We start from the raw sequence: 27,000 nt of genomic DNA, 5'->3' as shown, positions 1-27,000 counted from the left end.
TACATTTGCCAGCCATCTTAACAAACAACGTTTTCAACAAAAAATTAATCCATTATTTTTAACGATATTTCTTTTTTTAAAGTTTCGAATACTTTACTATATGCGTAAAATATGAAAAAACAGCATTTTTCAAGATGGCTAATGACCGTAAAAACTGTGCCAATGTAAATCGCCAAAAATCCATGCAACCGTCTACCAAAGTAGCACCCACCCTTCAATCTACTCTAACTGTAAAATGAATTATGGACTTTAAACATGTTGCTTTCTGTATTCAATGCTGTTAGCTTAAATAGGAGTCGTCTTGGATAGGGTCATATAAGAGTCCTTTATAGTGTAAGTATGGAATCATGACTAGCACCAGAAATAGCTACTTTTATTTGCAATTTATTAAGCTCGGGCTTGCGTTCTTCTATCTTTCATTTCATTATATTTGCGTTCCTTATGCTGTTTTCTTTTATTAACCCTGCAATGGAGGAGCTGGCGTACAGAGTACGCCAATGCCATCTTTTGATCTGTAATTTTTAGACAACCTCTTCCTGAGCTTCCTCCCTTCCTCTACCCTCCTAGAAACATTGCATGAGTGCAATGCACCTGGTATTTCCGGTCAGTCTGGTTTTCGCCTTCCTTCCGAAAGCAGTTGTTATTGTGAACATGTCGCGTAGGCGAATGCAGTACGCCGCCCCTCCAAGTATGCACAGAAAGAATATTGTACCTCCGGAAGATTATTTGCGCGTTTTAGAAGAAGTCTCGGTTGATGAAGACTCCGACAATTTGGATAATGCATCTGATGTCGATGGATCAGAAGTCATCGAACATTCTGATCATGAAAGTGACTCAGAAATTGAGGGAAATGTTTCTAAACATCCTCATTTTCCTTCCTCAAATGATGTTTCCTCAACAAATGACGATTTTAGTGATATTGAAAGTGACATGAGTGATTTAAAATATGAGGACTTCTTTGTAAAAACAATTTACAAAAAGAAGAAAGTTGGGGGAAAGTTTCTGAAAGAAGAAAAGGAAGCTTTTAAGTGGTATAAAGTTCCCCTCAAGAGCAAATTCGCCAGAACGCCTCGAAAACATTTGATGAAAAAAATATGCCCAAGTGCCAAAACTTGTGACGATATAAATGATGAGCTTTTTGCTTTCCAGAAAATCATAAATACAAATATGATCGATGCTGTCGTACAATATACAAATACAATATACAAAATATTTATCTCAAATGTAACAGGACTGCAGATGATCTCCAAAACATCTTAAAGAGAAGCATGTATGATACTAATAGAGCAGAAATTTTGGTCTTTTTAGGAATTTTATTCTTATTAGAGTTAAAAAAATGTCAAAACTCAATTTGGAGGAAGCATGGGCAAAAGACGGTACTGAAATTGAAATTTTGCAAGGAGTCATGGGTGTCAAGCGATTTAGAAACCTGTGCGTTGCTATTATATTCGATGATAAAAGCACAAGGGATGTGCGAAGTAAAACAGATAAGCTTGCTGCACTAAGAGAATTTTTTGAATCTTTCAATCAGAACTGTCAAAACTTTTATACCAGATGACAAACTCACAATCGACGAGAAGTTGGAAACCTTCCGTGGGAGATGCTCTTTCATTCAATTCATCCCCAGCAAGCCCGCAAAGTATGGTCTGAAAATTTTTGCAGTTGTTGACTCACGAACGTTTTACATTTACACATTGAAGCTTGAAATTTTCTGTGGCAATCAACCCCTAGGACCTTACGAGGCTTCTAATTAAAGTATTGACATTGTCAAAAGGCTAATTGGTGCCTACGAAGGTTCCAACCATAACCTGATGACCGATAATTGATATACAAGCTACCCTCTAGCTCAATATCTTTTTACCAAAGGTATAACACTTGTGGGCATGCTGGAAAAAAAAAAAAAAAAAAAAAAAAAAAAAATAGGAAATTCCAAATGAATTCCATCCATCAAAAACGAGAGAAGTCGGCAGTTCACTGTTTGGTTTTCAAAAGGATATGACAATTGTTTCATATGCAACGGGAAAAAAATAAGTGTGTAATACTGCTCAGTACTTTACACGATGATGACAAAATTGACCAGGAAATGAATAAACCTCAAATAATCTTGGATTATAACAAATGTAAAGGCGTAGTTAATACCGTAGACCAACTTTGTTGTAATTTCGCTGTCGCCCAAAAAACCAAGAGGTGGACAATGGCAATATTTTTTGCATTGCCAAACGTAGTGGGCATAAATTCGCAAGTGCTCTTGAACTTTTCCAAACCTGATGCAACCATCAAGTTTAGAAGATATTTTTTGAAAACTCTAGCTACATCTTTGATGAAACCAAATCTTCAGAATCGTCTGAAAATGCCATTTTTCCTGTCACATTCCAAAGCTATTATTAGAAGGCTGGTAACAACAGAAGCTGACAGGACGGCCGAAAGGGATGAGGAACTACCTGCAAAAAAGATCAAAGGACGCTGCGCTGAGTGCGGTAGAATGAAGAATAACTACACTACCATAAAATCAGTTATTTTCAATTCAAATAGCTCTAAATGTAATGTTATGATCTATGAGTATCACTTAGAAAATCTAGTTTTGGCATATGGAAAGAAATTTTTGTTTAATTTCTCCTTTCAACACACTCAACATTTAGTAGCAGTCAGGCAAAGTCCATAATCATCGTCAATATAAAATGTTATCATGCACTTTAATATTCAGTTATTAATATTAAAACACAGTTTAGACCAGTGTTTCCTAACATGGGGCCCATGCCCCAAAGGTGGGCAGTTCAATTGTTAAGGGTGGGGCAATTCGAAAATAGACTCATCGAGAGTTTAAGGTGACAAAGGACAGTCAAATTTCCAAACTTTCTTCAAGTAGTCGAAATTTCATTTTTTATTCCCCAAAATAAAGATTAATGTAAGTGATTATACGTAAAAATGTTTTTAAATTGTGTTTCATTTTAAATATTTTACTGCTAGGAGCATAAGAATTTTTGACAGTATTAGGTGGGATATAGCAAAAAAAGGTTGAGAAACACTGGTTAGACATTGTTGCACAAGGGTTGTTTCTCAAGATGTTGATGATAATCATGAGGTGATGGAAACAAAAGATAATAAATAATGATCACCAGGTTGGCATCCGTGCCCAAGGAAAATTAAGAATCAATTCTCTCCACATGTTTTACTATGCAAAAATCTTAAAAAAAAAAAAAAAAGGTTGCTGGTGATCCAGAGATTTAGGTTTTAGATCATTTTGGATATTGGATGTCCAAATTTTGAACTTTGTACTGTACTTTACAATTACAAACCATTAACATTAAATAAAACTATGCTCTTTACTATTGTGCAAGTTTAAACTCTAATAACATTGGTCAAGCTTTAGTGTGAATATTGTTCTCTAATGCTATTTTTAACAATTTTTCTTTTATTAATAATGTTTATTCTTCCATTATCAAATTTATTTAATCAAAGAAGCTGACTATCTAAATTAAATGTCTGACAGTGCAAGTAAATTATTGTTCATTAGCTATTTAAATACCAAATCCAAAACACTGTCCCCCTCCCAAGGACTGCATGTCCCAGACAGTACAATCCCTGGACAGGAAACCAAACTTGCAACTAAGGCATAAATGCAATAATAAGCATTACATCACAATAAAAAATGAACAATAAATACAATTAATCATATCAAATACAAATCAAATGCTAAATAAAAATCAAATACACATTTAGAAACAAAACAGGACCATGGTCTAATATTATTTACAATACTATTTACAACTATATACACTACGTAATGGCCATAGTAATGAGCTAACCTGTCGTAATGAACAACTTAAGGTTTAGAGTTCGATGACTTACGAATCCAAACCATGACATCATTCAGCCTGTTTAGAACTGTGTACAGACCATCCCAAGGTGACTGTAATTTACGACAGAGTCCTTTTCGTCGAGTCAGATTCCACAAACACACCTTCTCTCCTCCATCAAATCGATGTCCAGTAGCTCTTGTGTCGCATCGGGTCCTCACTTTTTCCGTCGCCAAGTTGACTCACTTTCATGCAGAATGGTGCATCACTTCAAACCGGGCCTGGACATCTTGGCTGTATTCCTCAGACAATGAAGGCGCATCCGTAGGGCGACCAAACAGGCGGTCACAAGGCAAACGAAGGTCTCGACCGAAAAGCGTCTGGAATGGAGAATAGGAGGTAGTCTTGTGTTTCTTTTCGACCCTAGTATGATTTTGGCAGCTTCCTGAGCTGGGTCTTTTGGACAAGGTGTCAGCATTTCCAGGTGAGGGTCCCTTCTGAGGATGGATAGTCATGTCATCAGATGCAGAAATTTTTGAAGTCTAAGGAAAAATTGTATCTCCTTAAAAATCCAATCCGAGTATGCATGGATTTGTAATATCCGTGACATAAGCCGTGTGATGGTAGGCGGCACTTCCAAACGTGATGCTCACGTTTAACTTTCCAGCTATATGGATCTTATCACCAGATGCAGTCTGAAGGGTAACACAGGATGGCGTCCAAAGAAGTTGTCTGTTGTCTTTGAACTGTTGAGCTAAATCCCTCCAAAGGATGGTAACATTAGCTCCTGTGTCAATGATCATATTGCAAGCAAATCCATCGATATGCCCATTGATGGGCAGGCCGTTACTGTTGCCACACACTGTAGAAATCTTGAGCGCTTTAAAACAAGGTTTTTCATTATCTGGCAACCTCCATTCCTCGATAAGGTCATTAATTTGTTTCCTGTGTCGTTGCTGAGAAATGGTGTCAATTTCCGTACCCTGGGGTGTTCTGCACTTTAGTTTCTTGTCAATCCTTTTCCGCCCCATGGCATTTATTTTCTATTATGCAGGTAATTTCTCTTTTCATCTTTTCTTGTCCTGCTTTAATCTTCTCCTGACAAGCTTTCATTTCCTCTTTAAATGATGCTTGGCCAGCTTCCATCTTTTCTTGGAATACAGCAAAAGCACTGATGAGCTGCCTCAAATGTTCTTCCATCGCTCTAGTAATTGACATTCAAACCCCACTCCTGACACCAAAAATTGTTGCGTGCGTGTACAGGTTCGTTATGAATTGAATGCACAAGTCCGATGAAAAATGGACAAAATTTATTATTATCACAACAAAAATGCGTAAATTTCCTCAGATATTCTTTCAGTATTACAATATCTCACAGTAGTTATCTTTTAACTATTAAAACATTCAACAGAAGTTAATTCAAAACATCTAAAGAAAGCTAATCCGCGAATTCGCTACAATCAATCAAGCAGTTTTCTAAACAAACTCTTAAAACAACAACAAAATAACTGCTACTGAATTGGGAGGTTTTCCTCCTTTTTATAAGATTTTAAATCGCAAGCGAGAATTTTCTTGAAATCAAAAAGAGATATTTATTTGTTAAATATTAAATGCATGCGCTCTTGTATTTTTAGTTTTCCAGCTTTGCTTTCTTTTACTGCATGGGGAATAAATCAGTTTAATTTATAGTTCTACTAACATTAGCTATTTAAATACCAAATCCGTAGCATTATTAATGATATTTTTCTATTTGTTATAATATGAGTTTATTCTGCTTTTTTTCTGTATTGCCTTTAAATTATATGGGATCATGATTTACCAGTGAACATAGTCTCTGGTTAAGACACAATAACATGCCGAATAAATACTAATTCAGAAGTATAAAGCTGATTTTTATTGTTTTACTTCTGAATGAGTATAGTCTCTGGTATTTTACTGGGTAATTCAGGAACTGGCTGAATTATTTGAACTACTTATCAATTAATTAAAATTGACAAAAGCATATGGTATTGTAGAAACTGGATCATTATAAACACATGATTTCTTTCATTTATTGTAATTTTTGCTGATTTTGCAAGCATTCATAAAAAAGTCAAACCTTTTTCTTGAGCATCCTTTCTTTTTACATTGAAACCTTTTTCTTTAACATTTCATATAGAATTTAAAGTGATTCTAAGTATGCAAAATTAAAATTATGTTCAACAAATTGGGAGCAGATTTAAAGCATGTTTAATTATGTGTTGTCATAACAAGAAGTTTGTATTATTGATAGCATGTTATGTCCGGAACTGTTGATATTCCGGTACTTACGTATTATCGCAACCAGGTTGGCGCTATTTGTAAGTTTGAGTAAAAAAGTGTGAATAGAAAGAAAATGTACATTTATTAATTACAGGTAATTTTTAATACAGTTTTTTATATTATTTTGTTTTAAAATATAAAATAGCAATTAAACCCTTCCGGTTTCGAATTTGAATAAGTTGCAGAGTTATTTTTTCGGCGGAAATCTTTTGGCTATTGCTTTTAGCACTGATTGAAAACTGTATTCGCCATAACCATGTACACATCGACTTATTTTTACTTAAAAAAACATCCCAGAATTGCACAAAAATGGCATTGCGCACACTCTTGACTTTATCCATGTACACTGCTATTTTCTCATAAATTACAAAAATTTGCACGAAAATGCAGGAAAATTTTGTGAATCTCCACATGCTCTTTTTACAAAACTATGTATAACATGTAGGGTTGCCGTAAGTAGGGTCGCCAAATTTGGCAATTTATGCGAATTTTGGCCTGGTTGCGTTAATACGTAAGTACCGAGATTCCTTATAGCCTAATCAAAATTGTATACGTTGCTGTACTTTGTTTATTTCTTTTCTTTTTTAAAAGTTAGTGTATGGACATTACACATTTATCCTTAATTTGTTTTTAAATTTTGTTTATTTGCCAGTCCTAAGTTACTTGTTGTAAGTTGTGTTAAGTGAATTTAAGATTATATTCAGAAATGTGAGTTTATTTAAAGAAAAAATTATTAATTTTATATGTGTTGATAATTATTGAACTTATGAAAAGATTAATTTAAATTGAATATTTTTTACCCCTGAAGATGCAAATATTGAAATATTTATCTCTGTGCTTAACAAATTCTATCAACTGTCTGATAAGGTGTATAATGAGTTGTGTAGCTGCTAATGTGAACTTCTTTATCTCCAGTTTGATGACAGAGTAAAACAGCTTTTGCAAATTGATGATGAGAATTTTCTTACTTTGTACGAAAAACTGAACCATGATTTTGAATCTTACCAAGAAACACTCTGTTTCACTCAGACATCAATTGAGGGTCTGATAGAGGGTGAAACAGATGAAAGCGAGGTAAGTGTCAGTGCATACTGTTTCACTTTTTGCATAGTAATTTAATTAAACAAACCTTTTCATATATTGATCAAAGTAATCCATGCTGCAAATTTTTGTATTTTATAGAGTACATTTCCATTTAATATTTTTTATTTTCCATTATTAATATTGCTTATTTTTGAGAAACAGAAAAATTATATCTAGAACTGTATATAATAACTGCAAATACATGTTGTACCAATTTAGCTACATTTACAGGTAATGTTACAGGTTTTCTGTAAAGTTTACTTAATGTAATGTAAAATGTTATCTGTTTTGCAAACGTAAAATAGTAGTAATAATAATAGGACTTGATATTCTGGTTCTACACTGGTTTGCAAAAATTAAGGACGAGACGGTTTTTTCAATATAACTTTGTACAAAAGCTTTTCAAATCAACACATTTAATACCGTAAAATCCCCAATACGTAAGGACATGAGTAATGTAAGCAACACTTACTAAAAGAGAAATCAGAGGGATAAAAAGAAGCTTTATTGAAAAAGTAGCCTGGAGCGCAATGCGACTGAAGGCCAAAACATCCCTGTGATGGGTGTCCAGCAAGAAACATCTGGTCTTTAATAGAGGATATGATCTCCCCTGACTGCTAGGCAGGTTTCACAGCGTCTGCCCATGCTGAGAATGAGGGTGTCAATGAATTGTTGAGGCATTGCTGCCCATTCGTCTTGCAACGCCAATCGAAGCTCCGGAATCGTTACTGGTGGTAAGGTACGAGCTGCCAAGCTTCTGCCTAGAAAATCTCATACATGCTCGATAGGATTGAGATCCGGAGATCGTGCCGGCCAATCCATACATTCAATATCCTCACTCTCTAAGAGCTGTTCGGCATCTACTGTGCGATGACATGGTGCATTGTCGTCCATGAAAAGGAACTGCGGACCCATAGCGCCTCTAAAAAGACGCACATATGGAAGAAAAATCTCGTTACAATAACGGGTCCCATTGACTGAACCTGCGTCGAAGATGTGAAGGTCTGTATGACTACCAAGCATGATGCCTCCCTAAACGAGAACACCGCCACCTCCATACCTGTCCCTTTCAATGATGTTCGAGGGATGATTGCGGCTTCCCCACTCTCTCCAGATGAGTATGCGATGAGAATCGCTACTCAAACTGAATCTGCTCTCATCTGTAAAGAGTACTCGTCCCCATTCATTGTCTTTCCAATTCCTGTGTTCCCGGCACCACAGAGAATGCCTTCTCCGATGGGCAGGCGTTAGAGGTACACACCAGAAATGCCGTACAGGTATTTCCAGAAATACCGTACAGGGCGTCGTGCAAACAGACCACCACTGTACAGTCTTCTAGCCACGGTAAAACGTGATATCGGTCGTCCAGTTGCCTGTGCCGTGTGCCTAGCGATTTCTCCCGCTGTCTGCCCCCTGTTTCTTCTGGCCTGTAAGGCAATATACCGGTCATCTGCAGGTGTGGTTCCTCGTGGACGACCACTACTAAACCCCCGGATAGCTGTTCCTGTAGTTAGAAATTGTCTCCAAAGTCGTGAAATGATGTTGTGAGCATTCCGAACTCTGCAGCCACACTTGTCACACTGCGGCCTTCCTCCAACTTCCCAATGATTCGACCTCGGGTAAAAGCATCCAGATGTCGTCTAACAGATTGATTATTCGCCATTTCTCGCTGAGGCAGCAACTTGGTGTGATTTTAACTGCTATACGGCATGCAAACTCTTTGCCAGAAATACTGATCTTACACCGACAACATGCTTTATACTACTCAGACACTCCCCCATTATGTCTACCTGCATATCTGTGCATGTGCTACCTTTTAAAAGTGCAGTTCTATTTTTACAACTCGGACATATTTAGTATTTTATAATCTGAGGGGGGAAGAAAGTCTGTATTTTTTAAAAAAGAAATGCTTTAATGTTTGTTATAAATCCTGTGCTAAACATCTTTTAAAATAGAAAAATGGTGTTAACACACACATGCACACAAATAATAATAATAATGATAATGTTCAGTAGATATCGTTGGTATTCTGGGGATAAATACTGTGTGTCCTTTCCAGTCATGAGTTCGGCTTCAATGATGTTATTCAATAGCTGCTTGACTACCGACCTTGTTCAATTACAGAGTTGAGATTTTTAAGTAGTATCATCAGGATCTGATTTTCAGTTGAAGGTAGTTCAATGGCATTCCTGGTACTTCCCAAGAGTTTAAAAATTCTGTAAGGAAGTTAACACTATCTTAAACATTTACCATCGTGCGAATCGATTTGTATATTCTCTCTTCACTGGGAATTTTCTTTTGAATATTAAAGTTGATATCATCGACAGTATTATTTTTAGTTGCCAAAATTGCCCTTTGAAATAGCCACTTTGGAGTGGTGTAGTTGTGAATAATGTTTGGATAAATTTGGTCAATCAGTTTGTTTTCAGTAGTGGCTGTGTTGCAGAAATCACCATTGAGTTTAATGAGGCCAGTCATCTGGCCAGTAGGATATGTGCCTTCATCTGTTTGTAAAAGTTTTTGAAAAAAATGTGCTGTTTCATCTTTCAATAGTTCAGCTCTCATATTTTTTGTTAGTCACAGTATTCGAATATGTGGCCAGAGATGTGATACTTTTTAAGCATGAATTGATTTCATCTGCTGGTATTGATTTGGGGGATAACTAGAAGTGTTTGTCGAAAATCTCCTGAAAGTAAGTAGAGTTCCTCCCATCACTTCAGAGTTTCCTGGTAAGTCTTGTAATGTTTTGTCCATGGCTTCGAGTGATTTTTTTTTTACCACTCAGGGATTTAAGATCTCATTTATTGCTGTCAATGAAATTTTCCTTCCAAAATAAATAAGTATAAAAACTCTCTGATATCTTTTGTTAGCCCAAACGGGGCGATACTCCTGAATGGAATATTAGTCTCGAAATTGCGTTTTGCATCGAAGCACTGTAAATGGCATATCAGTTTTCAAATTGTTGCCACCTAATATTATCCCCCTGTGTTAATATTAAATAATGAAGAATCTGCATGAAGGTATGCATGTTTCTCGCATTGTGATAAACAATACCTAGTATACCTGAACAGATTCAGACTTAGGGATACTCCTTTCTGCGAATGCGGAGAAGGCGACACGAACCATTATTACTTCCACTGTGTACATACAAGAACCTGGCACTCGAAGAAACCAGCGGACTGTGCCTGGGCAATGTGGACGTCTAACACACTCAAAAACAGAATAGCCCTTGATAAAATAGAGAAAATCTCAAGACACTGCTTAAGCAGAAACAACCGTGGATAATATTATGTTTCAAATATTCAGAACTTAAAGCAGATAACCAAAATAACGCTTAGTGCCTTGCAGTTATCAATATGTAAAAACTCTTATTAGAATGTAATATTCAACCTTGTTACTTTGGAGTCTTCCCCGCCGTGTTGGTATATAATTCCGTTTGGTTCATGTCCGTAGTCGGAAGCCATCATAGCGATGCACTCACTCACCTAGAGTCATCAAGTTTTGATTAATTTAGTCCTTCACCCAAACATGGGTACGTGGAAGCCCGAATTTTGAATTTGTTTTATTATCTGTTTCATATTTTGTAAAACTTTAATGAATTTTGTATTAACAAGCTGAACAATCTGAAAATGAGTAGTGGCAACACAATATAGAAAAAAACATTTTTTCCTTCTCCAGCATGCAAGACTCTCTATCAGAAATTCTAAAGGTATGCTGTTTTTAAATGTTTCATGATTTTGCTGCTGAATTGAAATTTATGAGACCTAAGTGCCAAGTTCATGATATTTATTAAAAAAAGTAAAAGTAAACACAAAACATTAATAATAAAAAGTGAAACTAATAAAAGTTTTGTAAAGCCATCTTAGTAATATAACTGAACATTGAAATGATAAACTGAGAAAAGACTGAAGAAACAGAAAAATGTATGGCAACATATAACACTTTATCAGGAATTCTGAATGTATACTGCTATGTTGCTTTTAAAATTTTTGTAATTTTCCTGTTGAATTGTGAAGAAAATCTTGCTTAATAATAAAGCTGAAAAGACATAAAAAGGGAGAGGGTTAGTAGAAGTGAGCAGCAGACAGGTATACTATGAACTCAGAGTATAAAAACTTTTTCAAGCCCTTTTGGGCAACTATTAAAAACTGAAACCTTTCAGATTTTTTTTAAATTTAAAATTTGTTTTTCTTTTCCTTATGAAAATGATTAGTGAATTATAATAATAATAAGAGATAATAAGTTGTAATAAATGTCTTTCTTTGTCCTTAATTTTTTTGGGGGGGGGCTCCTGAAGAAAGACTTGTATCTGATTGCTTTTGTTGTTTCATTCAAAATCTACATTGTATGAAGGGCCCTTGAAATCGGTATTTTTGGTGCAGGAAGTGCACTTTTTGGCGCTTGCGAAAGAGAACTCAAACACAGAGAGACCCAACAATAGCACCATCTGGGGACAAAACCATTCGTCATTTCACACACATAAACACAAATGTGTAGCAGGACTATATCAAAAGAGAACACTCATAACATTGAATAACAGAAATATACCCTATCCGTTGCTTTTGTTAACCAAAGAAAATATCACTAATAAAAAAAGGCCCTCCCTCTCATTTTAAGGCAAATATTAAGAAATAAAGATGTTGGGTTGTATTTGATGAGAGCATGGTTCTTATTAGAACTCATTATTGTTTCTGATTAGAGTAAAAGGCAGTAAAATACAGTGCTGTAGTATGTTGTAGAAAGAAAATTTGAAAATGTTAATAGTACATTATTACATATTTGTGTTCAGTGTAATGACTATAAACCTAAATTAATGTCATTTCCTAGATGTGGCTATTATATGAGGGTAATTCAGAAAGTAAGTTCAGTTCTGTTTAGCAACACAGAAAAAAGAAACAGTTATTTGAAACTAACCTTTATTAAATAATGAACTACAATGGTCAGACTGTTTTTTGACATAGGATCTACCATTATTTAGGCATTTATCATAGTGGAGCACAAGTGTGTGAATGTCCTCGTCAAAGAATGATGCTGCCTGCATTTGCAACCGATGGTGGATCTGACCTCATCATCGTCTGAAAGGACTTCTGGTGCTTGAAAAGATGAAAGTCCCTTGCTGCGAGATCTGGACTGTAGGGAGTTCGTAAAAAACTTACCATTACAACTCTTTGAGGCATTGTTGCTTCTCACATGCAGTGTGTGGTTGTGCATTTTCATAAATGAACAAAATTCTGTCCTAAAGCATGCTACAATGTTTATTCTGTATTGCACAGTTCAGTTTTCTAAGCATCTCACAATAAAATGCAGTGTTGACTGTTTGTCTGCATGCTATGAAATTCTCCAGCAAAAATGCTGTATTGATCCCAAAACACTGTGCATGTTAATTTGCAACACATGATTAGTGGCTTGACTTTTGTCAGTGTTGGCAATGACATGTGCCTCCATTCTATTGATTGCAGTTTGGATTCCGGGTTACATGACACACCCAGGTCTCATCTTTAGTCACTATCCGACTTAAAGAAGGCATCACCCTCTTTGTTGTACCTTGTCAGAAAGTCTAGAGCACTGCTTTGATTTTTCAATCTCTGCTGCTCTATCAGATTGTGAGGTACCTACCGATTATATAGTTTTTGGAATTTCAGTTTTTTGGATGCAAACTCACGCAGAAGTGACTTTGAAATCTGAGGAAATTTCCAGGGAAGGTGTCAGTATGGTGAAACATCTTTTCTCCATAATCTTCACATTAACTACTGGAATCAAATCATCATCAGTCAGTGATGGGCGCTTCTTCATTCATTATTGAGAACATTTGAATGTGTCCTTTGAATTGCTGTACCCACCTTCTGACCATGTAATCACCCCTCACAGTGGGTCTATGTACTACTTCAGAAATTTGTCTGAAATTCACTAGTTTTGGTGTTCCTTACATTGAGAAATCAGGCAACCAATCGTATCTTACATGTGGCAGGATGCTTGATTCTTTTAAACATTTTAAACTGTTACCAAACAAGTGCTGTATAAGATGGTGATCTGAAAGTGCTTTTCCTTGCTTACCAATGGCTCAGCAGAAAGAACATGTATACAGTCAAAAGTCGTTAATCCGTACTCGTCGGGACTTCGGCGATTCCGGATTATCGATTTTTCCGGATTATAGATCATCAGTTTAAATCTCGTAAGATGGCATGCAGAAATTCTAAAATTAAAAATATGAAACCGTAATCTATGAAATAAAGAACAATTATGATCTAAAGGGTATCAAAATTTGCAAAAAGAAAAAGCTTAATATTTATTTGTTTACTTTATTAAACATTTCTTTCAATGTAAGTTGTTTAAGTTTTGCTTCGTTTCATGTGATAATACTTTCTCTTTAATTCTATTAAACAGACATAATTTCTTGTTCAGTTACAAAGTTCTGCTGTTCAAGTCCTATAATTGCTGTGTCGAGAACACCGACTAATTTGTCAATCGAAATTTTTTCGTTTTCAATAACCTCTGTCACTTTTCTTCGCTATCGGAAGCGAATTGTAATGACGAAGAACTTGTTTTAAATCATATCAAAGACAGAGCATATCGAGATGAAATACTACATTTGGTAAGGAATTATAAGCCAAATAAAATAAAAACATCTGCGCTGAAGATAAGGATAGTGCTAAGAGATCAACTTCCAATTCATTACGCGCCCGCCGCAGCGTTCCCCCCGCTGAGCAGCGTGAAATTGATAAATAGATTTCGGATTTCAAAACATACTTTCATTTTAGATCCTTTACATATTAACAAATATATATCGGAAATTCTATTTGATATAATCGAAAGTTTAGCTTACTTTTATAAAATTGCTCTTACAGTCTGCAAAAATAATAAGCCGGATCCAATTCGAAAATTAAGGAACAACGCAATCATCAACATTAACTGAAATAGATAATTAGATAATTTTAGCTTATACGTCCATTATGCATAAAACGCGCACGTGAAAACGTATTCTGCACTTGCGCACACTCATATGCGCAGTCGTAAAAGGTCTTACGCTCATGCGTAAACGCCTATGCGCATGTGTCAACGCGGCGCATGCGCAGAAAGTTTTTAGTTTTGAGGTCCGGATTATAGTATTCCAAATTATGGGTGTCCGAATTAACGACTTTTAACTGTACTTGAATTAACGAACGCAGCTACCTCACAGTGAAAATGGAAATAGGAATTTACTTTCTGGATTACCTACATAATTTACAATAGTTATGCATTTCATATATATATCTGTGTGATTTATTTAGTATTTAAACAGAATTATTATTCTACGTATGATAACTGAACTCCCTTTTTCTCATTCTGCACTTTGATTTAATTAAATATGAAAAAGTATGTTTTCCAGTAAACAAAGTATGCATTTCTGATGTTGGCTTTTATATTTGAAAAGCTTTATTTAAAAAACTTATACTCTTTTACTTAATTATTGGATTTTGTGTAGATTGTTCCTGAGACTGATGATGAAGATGTGAGTAGTTATGCCACAGAGGATAGAAGCCTTCAGCACGTAGCAAATCCTATTCTGCATAATTTATGTCCAACAGATAACTCGTCTGTGGTATATGAAAATTTATTACCATCGACCTGTGAAGACACTCCATCTGTTGATATTTGGTGTGAACAGAACTCTTTGTCTTCATCCAGAAAAAATAATCAACCTCTTGATGTGCAGTTTAATCAAAGCGAAGATGAAAGCCAAGTTAATCTCCATACACAAACTTTCAGTTCCAATTCTGCATTTACAGATAGCTATTGTTCTGTAAGCTTGAGTAATAAGAGTTTAGCCAGTAAAAGTGATCAGCCTCTTGATGTGCAGTGTAATCAAAGCAAAGATGAAAGCCAAGCTAATCTCCATACACAAACTTTCAGTTCTAATTCTGCATTTACAGATAGCCATTTTTCTGTAAGCTTGAGTAATAAGAATATAATGAGTAAAGATGATCAGCCTCTTGATGTGCCTAGTAATCAAAACAAAAATAAAAGCCAAATTAATCTCTATGCACAAACTTTCAGTTCTAATTCTGCATTTACAGATAGCTATTGTTCTGTAAGCCTCAGTAATAAGAATTTAGTTTATCCTAGTGGAGCATTACAAAAACATTCTCCGCCATCTCTGACAACAGAATCTTTCAAATCGCTTTCGCAAGGTTCTTGTTATCGTTCATTATCATCAAATTTCAGTGAATTAGATAATCTTGTGGATTCAACAAGCATTATTGAAACCAATTTAAAACAGAATGTTAATTTGCCAGAAAATGAATCTCATCTTCAGAGCAATTTGCATACGAAAGATGTAGGTTTTGAACTGTCAATTCCGTCCCTTTCTATTACTGTTCCTTCTAATATTTCTGCAACTTTAACTCATGTCATAGATCCTGGAAATTTTTGGATGCAATTAGAGAATTCTCATAGCTTTGAATTTGATTTTCCAGTGTAAGTAGTTATATTTGCTGTATAATATATGTAAGTAATATGGTTGATGTTTTTAATGTATTAACATTATTAGTATAGTGGTATCTTACATGACCGATTAAATTTGTTCATTGATGAAATTCTTTATATAAATAATGATATAATATATTTTAATCAATTCCTGAATGTAGTTCAGAATCATGAAACACCAAGAAAAAGTTTTATAGAATGTTAAAAACATTGTTATTATTCGAAATTTGCTTATTTATTAGAAAACATTTACATTCATTATATTTTTACACATTTCTAGCTTTTTTTTTAAATTTAGTTCAATGCCAGTTCTTCCCAGACTTGTACTGGAGGTTGAAGACAAAGCTGTCCTTTGACTTCTTGCACATTAGCTTTCAGATTTATGAAGGTTCCCAAAGTCATCATTTTCCAGGATCCTCTTTTTCAGAATGGACCTGAAATAATACATGGCATTGCTGCTGAAAGATTAAACATTATCTTTATGTCAGCATACTAGGATAGTCATTACGTATCTATAACCTAGAAATCTTCTCACATCTAATTAAATAAATTTGCACACTAAGGAACATGAAACTGGTCCAATTTCCATCTCTTAAAATTCTCAATGGTTACATTTGGTGTGCATTTTTTTGTTGTTCTCCTCTTCATTGGAAGAAAATTTTATATGAGCATTTTTTATGGTCCTAATCAAGGAGAGCCTGTAGTTCTTCAGTGGTATATAATATCAAGAAATATGTTTATTTGCTTGCATCTTGCTTGTTGTCTTTGTTTATACATTTATTTATTTATTTGTATGCATGTGGTGTTAAAAGAGAAGGTAAAACAAGTTTAGCTGCACATATAATATATGATGAACATTTTTAGGGAGTTTGTTATGCGAGACATTTTTCAATTCACGCTCATGTTTGCTATCTGGGATGTTCATTGTGTTATTATGTATTATTATTTTTTTATTAATTTTTTTAATCAAATTTATATTATAATAGATCTAGTTCTGGCTTTGCATGGGCCTTTTGTACATGATATGTAGTAGTTTTGAAGTGTTAGAGAAAGGAGGTCCAATTGTGTTTTTACATGATTTATTTAGCTGTAATGTCATTTATGTGGAAATGCTTTGAAATTTCCATTTAAATTTTTATTTTAAACATTTCTGCCCAGAAAATTTTGTATATATTTACATTTATAAATAAGGTGGTCAGTTTTTTAAGGTAAATTTTTTTGAAGTAGTTTTGATTTTGAAAATGTGCACCTCTTGAATTGGCAAAACAAAAATTAACATAATTGCCTAACACATCTCTCTTTTTTTCCTGAAAAATCAAAAAACAATTTTACCATTTGTTAATTAAAGCAGTATTTTAATTTTTTAAAAAAATTGTTATAATTTTATTAAAGAATCTAAAAGGTTCTGCAATTTTTAAAGCCATTTACCTCTTTTAAAAATTATAAAAAATTTCATCATTTTTTTTAATGAAAAAAAAAAAAAAAAAAAAAAAAAAAAAAAAAAAAAAATGCCAGCCAAAACAATGTATAAAACCTTGGTAGTATATGTATTAGGTGCTGTTTCTGATGACAGTTTACAAGGTATTTGTAAAGTTTAAACATGGAAATTTCCATTCCAGAGATGATATCAGGTGAATATATTTATAAATGAGGATCTTTTAAAAGCAGTCATTGTCAGAAACTGCTGTAGCTCAATTCAGGAGCTAGCAGACAGGCTAAATATTGCAAAATGCATTTTATATGATTATTTAAAGTAGTTTGGGTAAGCTGCTATAATGTAGATTATTCCATACCTGGATAGAATATAAGAGATTTGCTCAAATTTTGACTTAAAAATCTGTTTTAAAATAAAATTAAGGTTTTTTTTTTGGGGGGGGACATACTGCTCAAATTTCATCCCAAGAAAGTCAAGCTGTATATATGTTGCTATTATAAAAAAATCGTTTTTTATGAATTGTTGCAACTACTATTAACACCTTGATAACTGGTGAGTTTCCGATACTATGTGTTAAATTTGTTACAAATTATAAATATGCATCAAAACGTGAAGACAATGCTTTTTTTCTTTTTCTTTTTCTTTTCTTTTTCTTTTTTTTTCTTTTTTTTTTTTTTTTTTTTGTTTGTTCAAAGTGGCTTTGTCTCTGAAAGACTATTGTTTTCGTTTTGCGATTTTGTGTTGGCTTACTATAAATAATGTTATTATAAATGTCCGTTTCACTTTTCAAGCTTTTGCCACCAAATGTTAGAGTCTTGCATTATATTTGAAGAAATTAAATAATGAAAAATCTGCATAAATGTATGTATATTTCTCGCATTGTGATAAAACAATTAGAGCCATCGAATGTTGAATGACGTAATCCTACTGCGAATATGGGCCTGTGGAAATTCACATTTGGAATTTGTTTTATTATCGATTTCATATTTTGTAAATCTTTAACAAATTTTTGATTAATAAGTTCAAGGATTTCAAAGCGAGCAATGGCAACATTGTACAGAAAAAATTTTTTATCTCCAGTGCCTGAGACTGCGTATTGGAAATTCTAAAGATATGCTCAATTTAAAACTATTTTGCGATATTGCTCTTGAACTGAATTTTTAAGTGTGAATAATGTAATATTTAATAAATAAAGGTAACAGACAAAATGGGGGAAAAAAAAAAAAAAAAACTCTTTAGGCATAATTTAAAATTTGAAACCTTTCAGATTTTCTTTTCTTTTCTTTTTTTATTGCATATGTCTGCCTGTGCCATTGTGTTTTAAACCAGCAGTTAGATATTAAGTAATTAATTTTACTGTTCAGCATTAATTTTATTTTTATCACGTTAGAAAATTTTTTGTTTCCTTCCCCTCAAATGGTGGTCTGTAGACATTTATTGGCATTGGCTGTTACTAAAGCCGAAGCAATGGTCTCTTTATAGAAGCACCTGACAGATGGGCCACTGTTACCGTCAATGAAGGGATGGACAAATTACATGCATGCCTTCTCCGAAATTCGAACCCAGGCCCCTTTGGTATGGTAGTCAGAGTCATTAACAATTTTCCCTTCTGTGTGGCACCATGTTTGAAAGTACTTTGATAAATAAAGCCTTTTCTTCCCTACTCAGGTTTTTGGTATAAAAAATTTTAAAAACTACAAAATAAAATGAAATTAGTAAAAAAAGCAAAGTTTTGATTATCTACTTAAATACTATATTTTAGATCAGAATGGCAATATAAATTGTTCTGCAACTTGAATCGAGCATTATATAGTAAATTTAAGCCAACTTGGCATTCTCTTGAAATTCATTGCAGGGCATTGTAAAACCACTTGATTTCTTCTCCCAGTTTTGAAGTCAATATCTCCTAGTTTTCCAGCTTTCAAAATTGGCAGCTATGATTCTATGATTTCTTTCCCAGTCTGAAGAATTCTTTGAGAGAGGTATTTTATAGCTAGCTGATACATGATTAAAATTTGGAATGTTTCTGCTTTAGTGGCCTTGGCATGAAACTGTAATTGGCCTGTTTCCACTTTGATAAGAACAGTTACCAAAATTATTGATCTGCACATGGATCAATTGTTTGTTCTGCTAGTAAAAATGTTTTCAGTTTTTCATTCATAACTGTTTTATATGCCTAGAATTTTTAATCTTCCATCAATGGAAAAGGTGTTATAGTTTTCTTTTTCCAAGACAAATGTATTTTACCTGATAAAATAATTTGCAAAAATAGCCTAAATATGCATTTGTATATAGTGTGCTGACCATTAAAATTGCAACACCAAGGATGGAAAGCAAATGCCAAAAAGATATTTATTGCACGTATTGATATTTAAAGATATTTAATATGGCATGAAGACAAAATGATTAAATCTGTAAGCAGTTTGGGGGTTTACAGAGGTGCAAAATTAGTAGAAACAGCTGCCACTCCTAGCAAATAAAGCGGCCCTTACCTGGTTAGGTATAGAATCGAACTGTGCTTGGGTGACAGAAACCGGCTACTCATTCTATGCTGCCTTAAGTCTATGCCGCACTTCATCAATTGTATTAGCTGGGGAGAAGTAGCGGGCCAGCCTTTCAGCAACCCATGACCACATATTTTGAATGGGTGGACCGTGCAGGACAGCATTTGAATGCCCTGTGTATCGAGGAAGATCAGAACATGACATGAAACATGTGGTATTGCATTATCTTTTTGAAGATGGTGTTTAACAGGCCCAAACCATCACACCAGGTACAGGGCCCCTATGCCAGTATCGAATGCAAGCAGGCAACGTATGGTCTCCTTGAAGCCTCCAGACATGTATATCACCAGCATGCAGAGCCGGGGCTCGTCTGAAAAGAAGGCATTGTGCCACTCCTGTATCCAGCATTGTTATTTCGGAGCACCAGAGTTGCCGTCTCTCTCTATGCTGCATTGTCAAGGGACTCTGAAGTAATGGTCATCGTGCTCATAGTCCACACTTCTGTAAATGTTGACATACCATATGAGCGAATACTGGGCGTGCTGAAATCATGCCCATTTCCTGACTAATGGTCCATAATGTGGCTTTACAAAGCACATTCTGAATGAGAAATCCACTACACAACTTTTCTTTTATACAGTGCTTCAGTTGTTATTTCTCCTTCCTGCATTGTCTAAATGCATTGAAATACTAATCATCTGCATATCCCAACCTTTTCTTCCTTTCTGGTGATTTTGACATTCGTCAGATCATTCCTTCCCGGTGCAATTTTAATGGCCAGCAATGTATAAGAAATTGCCTGGAGATGCAGCATTAGCGGTAACAAGAAAAAATGTCTTCATGTGACAAATTAATTTAGTTGATGAAACATATCCTTTCTCATTATAATATGATTTGTTGTTGTTGTTGTTGTTGGAGCAAGGAACAACAATTAGTTGTTTGTGTGCATCATTTGGCTATTTCTGACCAAACTGAAATGCACCAACTGCCATTTCTTGTAAAGGTTGTCATAATAGAACTGCCAAAAAATTGTTGCATAAAATGGAGCTTGTATCATTAATAAAATTTTCACCTGTATTACTTAATAAAAATAAAATTCTTTTAAAAAAGGTGAAATACAAAAATTTTTTTGGATAGCTTAATACTATTTCTATTTACACTCATATTATATTCAGAGAATTGTTTATTAAATTGATGGTAAATATGGTAAGAATTAAATACAGAAATATGTTAAAAATGGTTAAGTTAATATGGAAAAAATCAAAAGAATGTACAAAATGTGTTTTATTCTAAGTAAGATAGTACAAAGAAATGAGTGAACCTTATAGACTATGAATGTCTAATTTTTTGTACTATTTTGTTCATGTCAATTCCTTTATGGAGGGTAATTTGTTTTTTATATATATTCATATGTCTTCCAGAATTTTTTAATTAAAAAGTATATTCAAGTAGTTATGTCAGAGTAATTTAAATACTCAGTTAAAGCACAAATTATAATGTATGTGATTAAGTTTTTTTTTTTCAATTTTAAGTCAGAAAAAAAGTATTCCTTTTTCTTTTCTTTTCTTTTCTCCCTGTAAAAAAAATCTCTAAATTATCCAAGGTGGTTGCGCTAATATGTAAGTATTGTCATTCTAATCACTTGAACATTTAGACCAAGAAATAAACAAGCAAATTAAAAAAAATCTGAAATGTTTCAGATTTTAAATTACGTCCAAAGGGGCGTTTTTTAACATTTTGTGTGTTACCTTTCTTTATTAAATATCATGTTCCTTGCACTTAAACCATAAGATCCAGTGCAACAGCAATATCGCAAAATAGTTTTAAAACGAGCATATCTTTAGAATTTCCGATACAGAGACTCACGCGCTGGAGATAAAAATGTTTTTTCTGCACAACGTTGCCATTGCTCGCTTTGAAATCCTTGAGTTTGTTAATCAAAAATTCGTCAAAGTTTTAAAAAATAGGAAATCGATCATAAAACAAATTTCAAATTTGGTCTTCCACATGCTCATATTCGTTGGAGGATTACGTTATTCAAAATTCGATGACTCTATGTACCGTTGTTTTATCACAATACGAGAAATATACATACATTTATGCAGATTTTTCATTATTTAACTTCTTCAAATATAATGCAGGACTCTAACATTTTGTGGCAACAGTTTGAAAAGTGAACCGACATTTATCCGTCCGACGCAAAATGCCAAAACGAAAGTAATAGTCCTTCGGGATTCAAATCCCTTTGGACTAAAAAGAAAACACTTCTGTAGTTATCATTTATAAATGTATTTAAACAAATCAGATTGAATATTACCACAGGCTAGTGAGCACAGTGTTTCTGCTTTACTGCAATTTGCATTCAGTATAGTAGAATATTCAGTATATGTAGTATATCTACTATTTTTAGGTAGTTATTTTTTAGATAGACCACTAAAACACTATTTTTAAATTTGAGTGCACAATGAAAGGGTTGAGAAAGAAATGGTTTAAACAACAGCTAATTTTAGTGCTGCCATCCAGAAATAACTAATTAACTAAAAGCAGTAAATCGAATATTACAGGATGTGGCAGGAAGAACTTCCCAATTTGGGAACTAACCAAATCTGAACCAAGTAAGATAAGAAAATTATTTTTATTTTTTGAAAGTGCACAGAATTCCATTTTACATGAATGTGTTTCTTTCGTTCATATTATAACTCATAATGCACAAAATTTATATAATTTAAAGAATAAAATTATCTAATCGTTGCCACATATTTTATTCAAATACTGTAATAAAGCTAGAATGATGTATAAAAGAAATTAAGCAAACGAAACAAAAAAGAAACAGTTTTTCACAGACGATTGAGTATTTCTCATTCAATTAATTCAGTTCTTAATTTGCGAGAAGGCAAAAATACATAAAAACTCAAAATATCTATATTAAAAATTACAAAGTAAATCTTAAACACTTATTTCCTCGAAAAAATTCCAGAAAGGATTAAGCATGATTTAATTGGCAATAATAAATGAAGGCGTTATCTTTGTTGTTGCGAAGCTAAGTTTCTATAGATTGGCAACAAATCCACTAGTGTGCTGTTTCAAATGTAAACAATCAATGACCGCCATAAAAAAAAGGCTTAGCAGCACTTAAACAACTTTAAAATTGTTGATAATTCTAAAAATATTACATACAGATATACTAAAGGCATAAAAACCTTAACCGGAAGATAAAAACAACATAATTAAAAGCAAAAATTTAAAATTTTCATTTTTAAAGCAAAAAATTTACAATTTACAAACATATAAGAGTAAAGAAACTGAGATCACTGAGCCGGGTAACAGAGTGGATATATATATAAATATATTTGTATACGTTTGGTGTGGCCGATTGCAACCAAAATACGAGGTGCACATCTACATGTTGTAGCAGTCCTATATACAAAATTTAAATGTTCTGAGGCTACTCGTTTTTGAGTTATGCGTGATACATACGTTCATACAGACGCCACGAAAAATTCTCTTCAGAATTAATTTTAAAGCAGTTTTATAATTTCTTTGGAGGAAACGTGTTTTTTATTCTGTTCTTAGGTACAGATATCACACAAAAACATCTTTAAATTGCTTTCGATACCGGTCAAAATGGATATTTTCGTTGAAATATGCTGCCTGAAACTTTTTGCGATTGCAATACTTCCTTTTTACTTCGTACAAGGAAGTAAAAAAGGTTCTGGCATGTGGAGTGCAAATTATAAATTTTGATGTAATGTAGCATCTGCATATTTCTCTTATACTAATTCCTATGTATGTTCCTTTTCACTTGTTAGTAAGTCTTCAGCTATATATTGTAGTTTTAAAAACATATATAAATCATGTGCTGATGACAGTGTTTGTGCATAACGTGTTTTAAATTATTTTATGCCTGTTTTATTAAAATTTTTAAAACATTTTCAGCAATGCTGCATTATCCTTCTAAATTTTATCCTGAGCAATGAAAACTGGCTTCAAATACAAGATCTAAATTTCATTTGGCAGCCATATTAAGAAATTTTGACTGAATGTTCTTATCTTGATTCTCTTCAATAGTTTGCATGAAAATTAACCTTTTTTTCTTTTAACTTCTTAAATTTAGGCTTGTTCAGCCATTTTTTTATTTATGCTATCAAGCAAGTCTCATATGGAATTCTAATTATTCAAATTGTGATTAAAAATATAATGCTATAAGAAATAATTTTTTTTATCACTTATAACTTGCATTTGTTTTGATTATGGTTTAGTGATGTTTGTATAATATCATATTCAAATACTAAAATGTCTGTATTGTATTTCAGGTCAAAATATGTACATGAAAAACATCCTACCAGTGCAAAAAAAGGTTCATTTTATCTCGCTCCTTTCAAAATGACATCCTTTTATTATCGAGCAGAAGCTTTAAATAGCGCAAATTCAGGTATTTTTTTACTATAATATTATCCTGTTTATTATTTGAAATGTTGTGCATATTTACATCAGGTATTGCAAACATGTGCTGCCAATGAGTTTCTTTTCTGCATTCAATTCAATGAGAATTTGGTCCTCACCTTTTAAGTAGAGGTATCACCAGAGCCATTGGCTGAGAATATTGTTAATTAAAAGAAGCTTAACGCTAAAGTAGATGATCTTAGTTTAGAAGAATTTTTTTTTTTTAATACCTAGTATGAAATTTTGAAGTCTGAAGATGTGTTGGTCTCACCAACATCTTTATTGGAAACTATATACAATGGAATCATAGTATCAATTAAGCATTAGGATAGCAATTCTTAATATTGTATAGGAATATTATTTTCACAAAAACATAGTATCAAGATACAAATAAATTTATAAATCAAAAACACAAATTGCTTCAAATACGTTATATTATACAAAAGAATACATGATTTTGCATTCAACAGCAAGATCAAAGTTTATTACTGGTTTTTGATTGTGAACATCTTGATATATATTTTCATACTTTTGATCATTTCAGGGCTGATGCATTTTTTCAAGTCTTAAAAATTTAAGGACGTAAATATTTTATTGAAAATTATATTCAGAACATAATTTTAAATTTCATATGTAAATTATCTTATAGTTTATCTCAGTATTATTTTATCTTCAGCTGCGTTAGTAAAAATAATCTTAAATATTGGATTGGTACATTTGAAATGGTTAACAAGGGACCAATATTTTCACATGCACAAAATACTAATTCGATATCACTATAATTTTGAAACCATCACCAGAAAAGAAAGTTGTCTGGAAGGTGATAATGGTAGTTACCTTAACAGGATTGATAAGTATGGTGAATAGGGAAGTATTTTTAATAACCTAACTCACGTAATGTTGGCTGGAATTATTGTGGTACATGAAGATGTGTTATCATGTGATACATATAATGGAAATAAAAAGTGAAAACGAATGATATGCCCATTATGTTTGTTCATGAGTATTGGTTGCTTCAGGTTAAATTATTGGTTTATTTGGCTGAATTCATCACAGTAATTTGAATTTGTGATCCCAAACAGCATGCATTCGTAAAATGAACACGAAAAATACGTGCAATATACGAATGGTCCTTCGTATAAAATACATAAAACTTGAACGTAAAAATATCATGAAAAGTGTCGAGGAAAAATTTGTATATATTTTTATGTTACAATATACGTAAAATTTAGGTATATTCATACATATCATCGTGCTTTATTCATACAATATACGTACATTTTAAGGATTTACGTATATTTTTGGTGAAAATTTACGTATATTTACCACATATACATAAATTGGTACTTTTCCGTTTTACCGGCGCAAGCGATAAAGTCGCCAATAATGGTACAACCGATGCCAAACGGAATATTCTCGCTGGTAACCTTTTACGCCTCATTCAAATAGTTCAGTTTTATGGCTAAAGCCATTTTCGGCAATTAAATCAATTAGGATACAATCACAGCGCTTACCCGAAGCCGAAAATATAGAAAAGGTAAAGTCAAGGGTTAAATTCATCAATTCTAATGAGAATGCATTAGCAAAGTAAAGCACTGCAGTTTTATTTAATTTCTGAGTAAGCTATTCGTACGAATTGAAGTATTTCTTGCATTTAAACTTGTGTTCCAAATTAAGATTTAACTTGAAATTAATGTAGATAATTACTGAGAGCATTATATTTTTGTAGAGTAGTATACGTGAGATGAGATCGCTTGGGGTCACGTGATATGAACCGGCGAAACAGGATGTTGAACCATGAAAGCATAGTAAATTCTTAAATTAATGTCTTTTTATAAATTTGTTGTCTTTATTTATTGGCTTTTTATAAAATTTTAAGCGATACTAAAATGTTTATGCCTTCAAAAAAAGAATTCTTAGGATTAACATTTTTTAAATATTTTTTGTGTGTATAATGTATGTTGTCGCCAATAAAGTCTGCTTGGTGAGATTTGCGCCGGCGAAACGGAAAAGTACCCATAAATTTTCCCAGTTTTTTACTTCATATATTTTTAGTGAAAATTTATGTAAATTGCACATTTTTTTACTTTTAACAAACGTATATTTTACGCAGAAATTTACGTGAATTTTTCTAATTTTTTTACTAATTCTAATTTTTTTATAATTAGGAATAATTTGTGTAAAAATAAATTTTTTTATAAATTCTAGATGTATTTTCACAGGTTATTTAATACCATATTTTTATCTTTATATGTGCATAATATATGCACATTACAAATGTAAAAACATCATTCAATTTTTCCCCTGCATAAGGTGAAATTTTCCAGTTTGTTAAATATGATAAGCTAAAATAATAAACCAAAAAGTTGTTCATTAAGTAAATTATTTTGCTAAAAATATATGAATTTAATATTGTAGAATTACTGAAATGGATAATATAAATAATTTTAAAGTTACTGAAAAATATAAATTTTTATTAAAAAATTCATATTCATTATTATGTATTGTATGATCAACTAAGCAAATTAAAAAAATAATTTACTTTCATATGTTTTACCTTAAAACATAAAAGTAATAAGAGACACCTACCTTTTTTTTTCAGATTATGACTTCTGTTTAATGCACATTAATAAAAATATACCTGTTTTCAGAACAGTTTGTATGTTTTCAGTTGTTTAGTTTTCAGAACAGGCTCTACCTATGTATTAGTCTCTAGGAAATTTCTTCTTTATTAATGACCATTTTATTTTCGTAATTATTTCACTTTTTCGTTAATTTAATGTCTCGCAGCTAATGATGTTTCCAAGATATATCAAAACTTATCAGAATTTTTTTTTCGTCATTTTGAAAGCATTTTTGTTGAGTCGGTGTCTTAATACTATAAATATTTTGGCCATTGAAAAATAATATATACTAATTGATGTAGTATTAGTGTCTAAAATTATGATTTTATATGTCTCATGTAAACTGAAAT

At 32.9% G+C, this 27,000-nt stretch overlaps 1 protein-coding gene across 1 annotated transcript in view; it reads left to right on the top strand.

The window, feature by feature from the left end:
* LOC118193552 (uncharacterized) overlaps positions 1-27,000 on the top strand; it is a 141,642-nt gene that overhangs the window by 6,884 nt on the left and 107,758 nt on the right. The window contains exons 3-5 of the mRNA XM_085824845.1: positions 7,014-7,172; positions 14,644-15,635; positions 23,897-24,015. Of these exons, the coding sequence (XP_085680971.1) occupies positions 7,014-7,172; positions 14,644-15,635; positions 23,897-24,015 (1,270 nt within the window). The remainder of the gene's footprint in view (positions 1-7,013; positions 7,173-14,643; positions 15,636-23,896; positions 24,016-27,000) is intronic.

This window comes from Stegodyphus dumicola, chromosome 10 (assembly GCF_044657685.1).
Source record: "Stegodyphus dumicola isolate Sdum_Otavi_A_Nest chromosome 10, ASM4465768v1".
Lineage (NCBI taxonomy): Eukaryota > Metazoa > Arthropoda > Arachnida > Araneae > Eresidae > Stegodyphus > Stegodyphus dumicola.
The sequence above is the reverse complement of the archived record's forward strand: the minus strand, read 5'-3'. Positions and strand labels throughout refer to the sequence as shown.